The sequence below is a fragment of the Parasteatoda tepidariorum genome, chromosome 7 (genome assembly GCF_982258835.1).
Source record: "Parasteatoda tepidariorum strain Cologne lab strain chromosome 7, Ptep-v5.0, whole genome shotgun sequence".
In the NCBI taxonomy this organism is placed as follows: Eukaryota; Metazoa; Arthropoda; class Arachnida; order Araneae; family Theridiidae; genus Parasteatoda; species Parasteatoda tepidariorum.
Window position 1 is genome coordinate 84,648,591 of NC_141761.1, and position 13,571 is coordinate 84,662,161.

The 13,571-nt window shown below is 28.3% G+C and overlaps 1 protein-coding gene across 2 annotated transcripts in view; it reads right to left on the reverse strand.

Annotated features, from left to right (window-relative positions):
- The window catches only part of LOC107441693 (uncharacterized), a 30,823-nt gene that overhangs the window by 15,201 nt on the left and 2,051 nt on the right, over positions 1-13,571 (reverse strand). Inside the window, exons 3-8 of one of the 2 annotated variants that reach the window (XM_016055042.4) lie at positions 11,931-12,804; positions 11,219-11,342; positions 7,083-7,532; positions 3,658-3,808; positions 1,664-1,963; positions 394-681 (exon numbers count right to left, since the gene is read on the reverse strand). In XM_016055042.4, the coding sequence (XP_015910528.2) occupies positions 394-681; positions 1,664-1,963; positions 3,658-3,808; positions 7,083-7,532; positions 11,219-11,342; positions 11,931-12,804 (2,187 nt within the window). The remainder of the gene's footprint in view (positions 1-393; positions 682-1,663; positions 1,964-3,657; positions 3,809-7,082; positions 7,533-11,218; positions 11,343-11,930; positions 12,805-13,571) is intronic. The other variant, XM_043047200.3, reaches the window with a different exon arrangement.

Sequence of the window (13,571 nt, forward strand, 5' to 3'; positions counted from 1 at the left end):
AATAAGATAAATCATGGGACATAGAATCAGAAAACATAACACTCAGTCAAAATAATCTTTTGCTCTGACTCCACAGCCAAATAAATCCTTGGAACAAAATAGAACTTCTTATAGACAAAATACTAATATTTTTAAAAATTTTATTTTCTATACAACAGTTTGTATGCACAAGATTTTGTCCTAAAACAAGATCTATTACGAATAAAATAAATCATGAGTCTTAGGACCAGAACTAAGTCATGAAAAGTATTAAAATTTTTATTGACAAAAAGAGTGTGGATGGAATGAACGTGAATAGAGTATAGTTTTAAATGGAGTATGGTAATTGAGAGTTTACTAAATTTATAATTATAAGTTTTATGAAAATACTCTACATAATAAATAGAAGGTTACCTTTACTACTGCAAGTGGATTTGGGAAAGTCCAAGACGTAGCAACTCTGACAGAAAACCAGACAGATGTACTAAGAGAACTTTGATGTTGGTCAAAATCAGTAAATAATTCTTTTCTGACCCAGGGAAGCCATGGAGAAACTGATTCATATTTTGTTCGAACAGACAACTGGGCATGCGGAAAGCCACTTTTAAAAATCTTGTGAAGGCTTATAATAGGAGAAGTTAAAACTGAAAGAATTGCGAGAAGGAAACAACAAGAACTATGAATTTTGTTGATAGAGGAAACCTGAAATGATCAGATATATGTAATTTTATGCAAATATACTCATAAAAATACAGCTATAAAACTTAAAAAATAAAACTTTAGAGTTTACATTAAGCTCATGGATTTTAAACACTATACAGTTACACAATAAAATTTCCTTTTTTTCAGTAGACATTTTTTATAATATTTACATGACATAATTTAAATTTTAAATGGAGTATGGTTAATGTATAAGTATAAACCTAAAATTGAATTGACTTTATATAAAAAGCTATAACAGTGTATCAACAGAAAGGAGTGATAGAATGGATGTAGAATGAAGCGTGAAAAGCCAAAATAAAGAAATAAATTAATTTGTTTTGAGGCAATAAGTCATGGAGGTCAATGTTGGGTGTATATAATGAGAAATCTTTAAAAGTCCTCCTCAATATTTTAGGCAAATAGAGAAAAATTTTGATGAATCATCCCCGATTTAAATTCATCAAAGTTAAAAACGTGAAAAAGATAAATAATAAATCTTTTTGCAAATATTTAGCAGATGCATGAATTTTTTCTTCTTATGTGTGAAATTTAAAGAGCTATTGTGACTGTGCCTCCATCAAAAATTGGACTCTTGCAACGTCCATGCAATAAGTAAAGTTTCAGTGCCAAGATAAATAAAAAGAAATACCAAAGCAATCGAGCTACAACAAAAATTATAGTGAGAAAAATTGATTCAGAAAGAAGTGCATAAAGCAGATATACTAACCTAAAGAAAGGAATTGAATATTGTTGACTAACAGATGAAATGGACATATAATAAAAAAAATTACTATGATGCAGGAGTTTGCCTGCAGGATAGATTTTGTTTTGATTTTAAATAGTTATAATATAATAAAAACTTTTAGTTTTCATTTAAAAGTTTCAATTCTCTAAAAAGATGGAGAAATTGTTATTGTATCACACTTATTGGCAACCATTAGTTCATTAAATTTAGATTTAAATAAACAAAAAAAAAACTTACTATGACATTTTCTTCTATATCTAATTTTGACCCAATGAAATGCGACACATATGAACAAGCAGGCCACAGCAGTTCACTGGCGCATAGAACCAGAGCCGTAATATCCATTCTGATTTGAGGTGTCCTAGCTTCACTTGGATTGCAATGTGAATACCTCATTAAGAAATGTTCCAAGCTGCTGGCTAAGATCTTCCCATAAAGCTCTAGAGCAACATCTTGAGGTAGGAGGTATATAAAATCCTGGTACATTCCTTTCATATAGAGATTCCACATTTGAATACTGTAAGAAACTCTCTCACCCTAAAATAATATTGAAATCATGTTCATATCTTCAAAATGTAAATATAATAAGAATAAAAAGAGGAGCCCATTTCAGGTCATTAAAAAACAAATAACAGACTAAACTAGATTAAACTAAATTTATTCGTGTAGCAGCCTGGGTATACTATATCCCAGTTTTCTTTACCTTGAGCTTCGAGGTGTAGGAGCAGATGTTTCGGTTGGATGGCCAGTCAACTGCATCCTCAGTGTTTAGTCATCAAACATGTTTAGTATTAATTTTATCAACCTAATGAAGGAATTAACATACACACACATATTCTTCTTCACTTCGAATTGGAGCATAGAGCTTCTGTTGTAGCTTTCCATCTCACTCTATTTGTGGCCAGATCTTTTGCCGCTCTCCATGTTTTTTCTATTGTTTTCAATTCGTTTACAATCATCTTGCGCCAAGTATTTTTTGATCTTTCTCTTTTTCTATTGCCCTGGAGAGTTCCAATCAAAAATTTGTTTTTTCAGGCTTACGTAGAACATGACCAATCTATTTCCATTCATGTTTTTAATTTCCACATCAATCGGTTTTGTTTTTGCTTTTCTAAGGAATTCTGCATTACAAATTTTATGGAACCACTTGATACACAATATTCATCTTAAACAGTTGTTAAGAAATAATTTAAGTTTTTTTACGTTATTTTTATTGCAGTGCCATGCATCAGATCCATATAGTAGGACAGATTTAACATTAATATTGAAAATTTTAGTTTTTGTTGAATTTGTTATGTTTTTGTTTTTCCAGAATTTATTGAGAATAGCGTAACTGCTTTGGGGTTCGTTTAATTTATTTTGTATATTTTCATCAGTCCCTCCTTTGCTAATATCCTTCCAAAATACATAAAACTTTTTACTTCTTCCCATTTATTTTTTCTGAGAACATGGTATTTAATTGTTTAGGATTAATTTTCAAAATATTGGTTTGATTTTGGTTGATAATAAGCCTCATTTTATTTGCCTCTATGTTTAAAATGTTTGTTTGCATGTTTTTGGTCAGTAAACATAAGTCGTCTGCAAAATCAAGATCAGAAAGATATACAGTAAGGCTCCATCTTACACCCCTTTTATTCTCTGATACTTGAAGGAATTAAAAGATGAGTCAATTTTGCCCGGAATGGTGATAGAGTCCCAGACCCAGAGTATGAAGCACTAACACTCATCCACCGATATTCTAATAGCAGATTTCTTTATGAAAAAAATTTCCTTTTTTCCATTAAAAAATTTATTAATGTGTACAAAAGCTTGATTATGCCATAGCGTAATGGAATCCTAGCCTCACGCTTCTTAAAGGGATAACAAAATTTAAAGTTAAATTTTTCAGTCCACTGATTTAATAAAGAACAAACAAACCTCATGAATGGTTTAAAATATTATAGCACTGCAGTTACTATTTATTTCGCTTGATATAATATTTCTCTCAATAAATAACTTTCTTTTACAATTAAGAAACTAAAACTGATTCTTTAAACTATTAAATAATAAGTATATAATAAGTTTAGTTTAGATAGTAATAGTATTTGATTTTAAATATTGATTTACATAGCTAGAAGATTAAAAACTTTAAGCAAAATATTTTTATAACTGTGTGCAATAAAATTTAAACAAAGTTTTTGATTGAAAAATAAGAATTATTTCTATTGGAAATATATTATAAATGAATTTACTTCAAAGAAAGGCTTTTGATCTTGAAAATTGAAACTGTCAGCATCAAACATAATACCGCAACTTATATACTTATAATGATGTAAATAAACAGATTCCAATAAGTCGTCTACTAATTGAGAGGCAGAAATGCAAATATTATTTTGGGGAGACCTGCAAAATTAAAAATTATTATATGCATATAAAGACTTCAAGGAAACAATTATTGATAAATTACTAGTAGTTACAAATTGAATGCTTAAGTACTTTTTGCAATGTTTTAATTTCGATTTTGTTTTACAAAAGTTAAATTCAATTCAGCATAGATTTATAAAATTTTTTAACATAGAAACAAAATATATTACAATTTTTCTGGTAAAAGAAAATTAGCGTGAAAACATGATAAAAAATTTCCTATAAGAGACTTATATATACTAGACTTTGAAACGATACTTTGTCACATGTCAAGAAGAATACTACAAAAATTTTCGTTAGAAATTCTCTTTGATCGACTACAACTGGGTATCACTTAATTTTATTTATCAAAAAAACATTTTATTCAGTTACAACGATATGAAAATATCGGTCATAGGCAACTGGTTTAAGGGGAAATGCTATAAAATTTCTAAAGAATAAATAACTAAGGAATGACTTTTCTGAAGTCTTTTATATAGATAGAAGATTGCAACAAGGTTCTGTGGTTCTACTGCTCAATTTTATCCTAGAAAAAGCTATCAGGGAATATAGTTTCACAGCTAGTGGGACTATTTACCAGAAGACTTGGCATTTGCTGATGACACTGCCTTATAGGGTAGATCCAGAAAACTTGTCATAGACACACTTAATTTATTAAAAGATGAGGCTGGTAAATTAGGCTTTAAAAAAATGAGGATTAAAACAATTCTTAGAGATTTTCCATAATGCACCTAATTCAGTGCAAAATTACACCATTGAAAGAGATACACAGTTCAAATATCTTGGAACCGTTATCACTACAAACAATTATTTAATCTTCAAGATAAACAATAGGCTTGCATGTCAAATAAATGTTATCATGGCTTCAAAAACCAACTAAAATCTCTATTTATAAGTTTTAAAACAAAAATTAACATCCATAAGACACTTATTCAAACTATTCTGCTTCATAGGAATTAATTTAGGCAAATAAAATACAATATAATATAAATTGCATGAGAATATATTATTGATCTTTGAATGGAAAATCCTAAGAAAAATATTTGGTGCAGTCCACGAGAATGATAGCTGAAGATCCTTGTTTAACAACCTGAAATTATTAAGGTCATAAAATGCAACAGACTGTTATGCTTGGGCTATTTTGACTTGATAATACAAACTCAGTAAAAAAGCTCACCTTTAGCTCTTACTAATCCCATGGGAAACAGAAAATGAGTAAGACCGCCAATTAAATGACTCGGAGAAGGACTTTAATTATAATAATTAAGAGAAATTGAAAAATCTTGCTGTAGATAAAACCAGAGGGTGATAAATACTTAGGGGGGCCTTGACCTGTAACAGGCTGAAGTGCCTTCAAAGAAGAACAAGAAATAATATTGGAAAAATATTGTACAGATGTATACACCCTGAATAAAATTATTTTAAGTAAGCAGTTTGTTATGTCCTCTCTCTCGAAGACACAAATTTGACTAAACAATAAACTTTTATCATTTAGAGAATTTTATGCCACAGTGAGTATTTAAAAAACATATGTTAATATAGATAAAATTTAAAAGATTTCAAATTCTTTTAAAATTTATGTTTTTCAATCAAAAATAGTTTATTTCATTCATATAAAATTTTTGATAGGATACAATTATCGTGATATTACTTTTACTTAACAGAGAGAGAGAGAGAGAGAAATTGGAAAAATATACATTGAAACCTTATGATTTTGAATAAAATCAAAATTTCTTGAGTAATATTTAATGGTACTAACTGACATTCAAACAAAATCATTAAATAACACATCTAATCGAAAAACATAACATGAAACTGTATCAATATCAAGTTGTACAAACATCGATAGTTAAAACAATGCATATTCATACCATATCCACTCTTAAATTTTAAAAAAATCAAAATTAGTTACACATAAAAATGTATTTTAGATAATGTCTTCAATAAAAAAGAAAAAGAGTAATTGAAATAAACCATCAAGTTTAATTTTTTTCATGTTACACATATTTTAATCTGATTTGGACAAGTTGATATAGAAGTTACTTCTCTAGATACTAGAGGTAAATTGGGTGAAGCTAATGAAACGGAGACCTGAACAGTGTGTGTGTTATGTTTCTTAGCTTAAGTGATCCTCAAACATTGAAAGGCTTGAGTTGCTTAAGGTGTTTGTTTAGTGCAAAAACATGATTTTGGACAAAATTTTCTAAATTGAGTTTATTATAAATTTAGAATCCCTGAAGTCGTAGCTTTCTAAAAACACTTTACCGTTGTTTGCACTCCAATTATTTAGAAAGCTATAGTTTTTGTGCAAGGTGAGTGGATGAACTAGTTATTTTAAATCTTTAAATGCATTTATCTTACATTATTTTTAAAATATTGCCAGAAATTTTTCAAGAGTGTTTATGAATATAGTACCCATGTTTTGAACTACAGCTCTAAACTCAGTGGCGCGACAGCCCATAGAGGGCCAAGGCCTACTGTGCTCATCTCACTTTTCTTGACCTTGGGCTCTGGGGTGCAGGAGCAGGTGTTCCGGTTAGGTGATCAGGCAAATGCGAAACCCCCAGTGTTTAGTTCCCAAGCACGCTCGGTATTCATTTATCGACCCACTGAAGGGATGAAAGGCTGAGTCAACCTTGCCCGGCCAGAGGATCAAACCAAGGACCAGTGGCACGGGAGCGCGAAGTGCTACCACTCAGTCACCGGGCGTCTTTGAACTACAGACTGAGAGAAAAAAGTAGAATTTATTTTTTTATGCATGTTTTTTAATTTTTTATGCAAGAATATAGTTCAGAACAAAGTTTATAGCCTTTTAAATAAAATCCTCAAAAGGATATTTTGTTTTGGGTGATAGAATTATTTTACAGCGCATATGTGCAAAAAAAAATGCTGTATTTTTTATCTAAAAATGGCCATTTAAAAAATAAATAAATTAATAATAATTTTTCTTTGCTAGTTTTATAAGTTTCGGCACATAATAAAGCAAATAAACTATTTTCTAAAAATTTTATATTAATATTTAAACAAAAGTTGTCGAAACAGGGAGTATGATACATTATACAAGGAAGATAATACATTAAATAGTGATTAATTTTGAGTAAAATTCTTAATATCTAGAATTGCTCTTTTACTCTTACTTCAAACACTAAAATGTAAATTTGTCAGGATTTAGTACAAACAATTATGATAAATATGCAACAAAAATAAACACTCATTTATACTTAGTATATAATTGTTAAATAAAAATTCATACTCAGATGCAGGTCCTTTTAATACTCCACAGTAGTTGAGAAGCCTATTTTTCAAGAATACTCCATTATTAATAGCAATATATTCGTAGTAAATTTCAACATTTTTACTATGATAAGCAATTTGCTTCAAGTGAGAAATCAGATCAATAACATAAGTTTCAAGACTATGAGAAAATGATGACTTGAATGATAAAAAAGAATCACAAGTAGTAAGAAGTACGTCCAGGTATTTATCTAAAATGACTATGGTGTCTAAGACACTATGAAGTAAAGTAGTCATTTGTACAGAGGTAGATGCAAGCGGTGGAATATCAGACGAGAGAAGTTTCTTCCAGTCTTTGGATTTTAAAAGTTCTGTTTCTCTGTCGATTGATGTTTTTAAAACAGTTTCAACTTCATTTTGTAAAGACTTTTGTAGAAGACTAAGGAATCCACTTTCAACCATAGTCATCCTAGTAAATAAATAAAAAAATTTTTTTATAAATAAAAGTATTTCACGAAATAGTAATTATATAAAAGGGCAGTTTTACATTAGATGAAATAAAATAATAAAGAAAGTTATTTCTGGTAATTGATAATTCATTATATTCAATGATTGTATAGCATCATCATAGGTATCATAGGTATTCAATTTTTAAGGGAAATGAAACTAAAATATTAGTTGATACATTCTCAAAATTTCACAAATGAAAAAAACAAATCTTCTGTTTTAAAAGTATCTGCAAAATGATAAATTTTTACAAAAGTTTTTAGCTTATTTTTGATTTGGTTGAATTTAAATTGATGACGATTCATGAAATTTTATTTTATTTGTCTAAAATGATGATTTATTTGTCTAAAATGATTTTTAATGAAGATTTATTTTTTATTTTCTAATTATTAAAGGGAGAGAACATAACCACAATCTCCTATCCAATGTTGTTCATTCAAGCTTTTCCCTTTTTAAAATCAAGCATTTTTCTAAAAATGTCATATTTTTATAATTATAACACATTAGATAAAAAGTGAATATAATTTTATTGTGGTAGAAGCTAACCTTGATTAAGTTATTTAAATTGCATTTATTAATTCCAGAGATTTTGAAGGCTCTACCTTATCTATAAGTATAAAGTAATTATGCTGCTCATTATTTTACTGCTTAAATGAATCAAACATATTATTTTAACAGTGAAATCCATTTTTTTTAAAAAAAAAAAAAAGATTTTTTTTAATTTCTCTCTTTTAATAATGAATTTAAAATAAAAAAAATTGACGATTTCATTTGCAATGCTATTGTTTTAATATCTCTTTAAGTTCTAGATAGAAAAGTTTTCGAATCTGGCAAAACAATAGCTTGAATCAAGCAGAAAGACTTTTATTTATAATAAAAGCAATCTAAATGAGAATTAATAAAAAATAATCTTAGTTAAATAAAAAAAAAAGACAGGTCCAGATTAAAAAAATGAAACTTGTGCTTTATTAAAATGCTTTAATAAAAAAAAATATATTTAGTTTACTAAAGAGTGCAATTATAAACTTAGAGTGTTCAGCCTTTCGCGCCAACTGTCACATATACATGCCAGCAAGAAACGAAGTCACTTCCCGGCCGACACACCGGTGTGCCAGAGTGTTTTCTCATTCAACCCCGGCCGTCACTCAATTGTGCTAGTGTCCTGGAACGTTTTAAAAAATAAAATTTCTGCCAGAAGATGGAATTGTATGTCAATATGGTTTCAGATGCATGTAGATTTGACCTTCTACTCAAAATAAGAGTAGTATGACTCACATACACATGGTTTTTAGGGGGAAGGAATGGAGGAGAAAGAAATGTTTTATGACGGCTCTTTAAATTCGCATGAGGTATTTGCAGTAAGCAGGGGAGGTTTTTTTTTGCTACAGCGTTGGGTATTTCGATTTGCGGTCCAGTTTTTGGTGCAATGTTAGTGTATTCAAACTTTTCATACGAAAAAAGAATTTTATGTCATATATTTAGTTTTCAGATATACAGGGATGAGAGTAGTCAGAAAGTAGAAAAGAGGAAATTGAAGAATGAAAGAATATATATATATAAATATATACACAAAAATTTGACGAAAAAAGTGCGATTTTTAAACTTGTAAGCCATGTGATTATAAATCCCGATGATTAATTTTAAAATTCTATGAATATGAATCCCGATATGAGGCTTTTAAATCACGTGAATATGAAACTCTATATCGAATTTTAAAAAATGCGAAAATACAGATCATGATGCGTAATTTTTAGATCACATAAATACGAATCTCGATGCATAACTTTTAAATCGCGTGAATACAAATCACAATGTCTAATTTTTAAAGCACGTATAATTACGAAAATCGACGTTTGATATTACAACCGCAATAGCGAATCACGACATTGGATTTTAAGCTCGCGTGAATACGAATCGCTACATAGGGTTTTAAAAGCGCGTAAATACAAATCGCTATATTGGATTTTTAAATCTCGTAAATAAGAATCGCAATGTACGATATTTAAATCGGCTGAATCGCAATGCTCAACTTTCAAATCCGGTAAATACGAAAATCGATGCTTGATAATAAAATCGCGATTTTAAAAATGCATAAATACAAAACGCGATATTGGATTTTCAAATCTCGTAAATAAGAATCATAATGCACGATGTTTAAATAGCGTAAAGAAGAATCGCAATGCGCAACTTTTAAATCAGGTAAATACGAAATTCAATTATTGATATTAAAATCGTGTGAATAACAATCGAGATATTTGCAGAGTCTGGACTTCGGATTTCTAAAAGGCTTGTTTGTATTGTTTTTGTTTAGACCTAATAAATAGAAATTTTAAAGATTAATTGAATTAGCAAATAAATATTTTCACCGCAAATCCACGTCTATATATTTTTTTTCGTTTGCTTTTACGCCAGACAACAGGGTCACGACGTCTGAATTGCGAAAATACGAGCTATCCGGCGGACGAATAAAAATACGGAAAATCTTATTTTCTGTGTGTAAAAGCGGAGAAAATAGCTAAAATAAGTAAAAATACGGAAGGGTTAGCAGCTAGGACATAGTTTGAATTTTCTGTTTATCTTTGAAAATCGTAAATAAATATAATTATTTTATTTCAAAGACTAAATTTTCAAAAAAAAAAAAAAAAAAAAAAAAAAAAAAAAAAAAAAAGCGGGATATTTATTTAAAAAAAAAAAACGAAACTTTTAGAGAATTGGAGTTTTTGATAAAAAGGCTGAAATTTGAGAGGCAAAAACGAAAAATCTCATCCCTGTATAAAGGTCAACCAGTTTTATCCCAAGGAAAGGATTTTTAGAGAAACTTCAGAGGGAGAAATGAGGACTTCAATACTTTCGCTCCGCGGAAAATTAAATTCCTCATAAAATATTTTAACTTGTTCAAAAAAAAAAATTTCCGCGGAAATTAGCAGGAAAAATGGAAAAATCTGACAAAAAGCGGAAATCCGCGAATCCGCGGAAGAATCACATCCCTGGATATATAATGTTAAAAGTTATGAAATGGTAAGTACATAATGAAAATAAAATGTGTAAAATATATATTTAAACAAGAAATAATTTAAGTCAATAAAGTATTTATAGAAATATATATACAGCATATGTCATTTAAATACTCTGCAGAATATTATTAAACAACGCGTTGATATTTCAGTAATTTCATCGATTTAGGCTCAACAGTCAAAAACCCTCCGGCCCCTGGAGAGACACTCCCGCGAGAGACTGCCGCCCTCAGCAATGAGCGTGCGTTTGCGCTTCCCATCGAAAAAGGGTTAATATTCAACTTTGTAAGCTTGTGACTGGTTCCTTTAAGTAACGTATGTAACATAACTACAAAGCTTTTAACTTGTAAATTTAAAAAAAATTTTTCAATTTCATACAAAAAATTTTTTTTGTTTCATTCTATAACTATATTTATATTTAAAGCAATATATGCAATAGGGTTACAATTACAGTTACAATTTAGGAACAGTGCAAAAAAATAGCTCTTTTATAAATTAGAAACATATATATTTGATTATACGGAGTAAAATCAAAATTTATAAATGCAATTAATTTACTTCAACATTCATAATTCAAATATCATAATTCAAATATTATAATTGAAACTATAATCTATAATAATTGAACAGTTACCTCCAATTCCAAATAAAAGAAATTTTATTTTCGTCAGATGTTTGTAATATTCTGGGTGATTTTATGCTTGATGATTTATTAAATGGTGACTGTTCAGGACTTTCATCTGGTAGGGAAAACTTTCCTAAAAATAGAATATAATTAGTGAATTCGAAATAATTTTCACAGTAAAATATGAAAGTTGCTTCATAGACTTAAATCTATTATTTAAAGCAAAGTTTCATATTTCTCATCTGATAATAAATAAATTTGGTATTGGTAATCTGATAATAAATAAATTTGGTAATCAAAAAATAAATTTGGTATCGGAGAAGAATACACAATTTATAAGCTTTTATGTTAGTAATATCTACATTTTTTATATATTAAACATATTACAATAGAAATTTCTATTTCTGTTGTATTGAATAAAAAAAAATCATAATTTCAATTAAACAAAAAATAATACTAAGAATTAAACAAGAGTAAATGCTATTATTTTTACTAGTTCAGTTAAATGGCCATTTATTTATAAAAAAAAACAAACTCATAAATAAACAAAAAATTTTTAGTCTGTTAATTATTTAGCCTATTAATTAACCATTTTATTCATTTCAAACAAGCTTGAAATCATTAAAATTGTGAAAATCTGTAGTATCTTAAATAACAAAGCAGGAGAGGAGAATAATGAAAATACAAATATCATATTTGAGACAGATAAAAATTTACTTGCCTTTGTATAAATTAGAAAATTCCTCATAATGATAATGAAATATTTTGTGTTGATTTTTTTCACGACCAAAAATACTCTTCAGTCGATCTTCAAAACATGATATAATTTCAATACTTTTAATAATGGCTTGAGTAAAAATTGTTCTGCTAATACTTCCATTTAATGCAGATATATTTCCTTCAATCTCATTACTAACAATGTTTTGCAGAAAGCAAGTTAAACATGTCTTAGAAAATTTATCATGAGATGCCAGACTAGGAAAAATAAAAGAAGTAATTTCTTTATCTATAATATCATTGCAACTTAAACACCTAATTAAAAACTGCATAAGCTCTTGAAATTTTTCATCAATAATATTTATGTATGTTTCAAGTATATTTGATTTTGTAATAATTAATGGATGAAAACAACCAATATAAAGAAGAAATACATCTTCTTGAACACAGTTGCCACAAACTTTTACAAAACATCTAAAACAAGCACTTTTGGTGGAGCAAGAGCAGTTATAAGTTAATAAGAATTTTTTACGATATGAAACATATTTTTCCCACACCAACTCAGGAACAAATATTTTATGTAAGGTGGTAATATAATCTTTCAGAAGTGAAATATTTAAATAGTTATTTAACAAGGTATTTGTTGTATAACTATCGAATAAAAAAGAAAGTGACAGTTTATCTAAGTGATTGCACAAGCTGCACCATAAGAAATTAATCTGGTTTTCCCATTTTATAGCTTCAGTTTCAGAAGCAGTAGAATCTAATGATGGTATAAATGACACTTGTAGTAAGCTCAGAAAATTTTGCCTTCGCAGCTCATCCAAATGAGGTAAAATGAATTGAGCTATTCCTGGTGATTCTTTCAAAGACAAGCACTAAAAAATAAAATAACAGTTGAAAAAAAAACATCAATTGCAAAACCCATTTTAAATATATCAATTTAAAATTACTTTCAATTACACAAGAAAAAAATTCTAAATTAATGCAAAATTAATTAAATTTAAGAAAACAGGTATCAGTATATTTAAAACAATTGTAATGAACAGAGAGTTCTTCTTAAAAGTAGAAAAAGTTTTACATTTAACAAGTGATAAATAATTATTTATCGAAGGTTATGAAATGGTAACAAAAAATTACAACAAAGTGTTTTAGTAATTATATATAATGAATTCCATAAATCATAGAAAGTAATTGTTATTTATTATTTTAAAGATTCTTATTAACAAAAAAAAAAAAAAAAAAAAAAAAAAAAAAAATCACACAGTGTGATCATTAATAAACAAAAAGGATCTCAGGGGTCTGTCTAGGTTTTTCTGAGTGGTACCTATGTTGTGAAAATTTAAACATAATTTGTAAAAAATGAAAAATTATATTAAAAAATCAACACATAAACATGGTAAAAATATAGATTTATCGTTTCTTAAGGGATACAAAAATAAAATTTTAAGAAAAAGTATTTTCTGAAACAACCATTTTTCCAAAAGTTGAATTTGTGAAACTACCATTTTTCCTAAAATTGAATTTGTGAAGGTCCTGCTAAACAGTTGTAAATTCGGTCTGGACAGACCCCTGGATCTAGATATCATTAGCAGAAAATCAAATACTGTAAGTCATTATGGTTATTATTAAATTATTCCTTTAT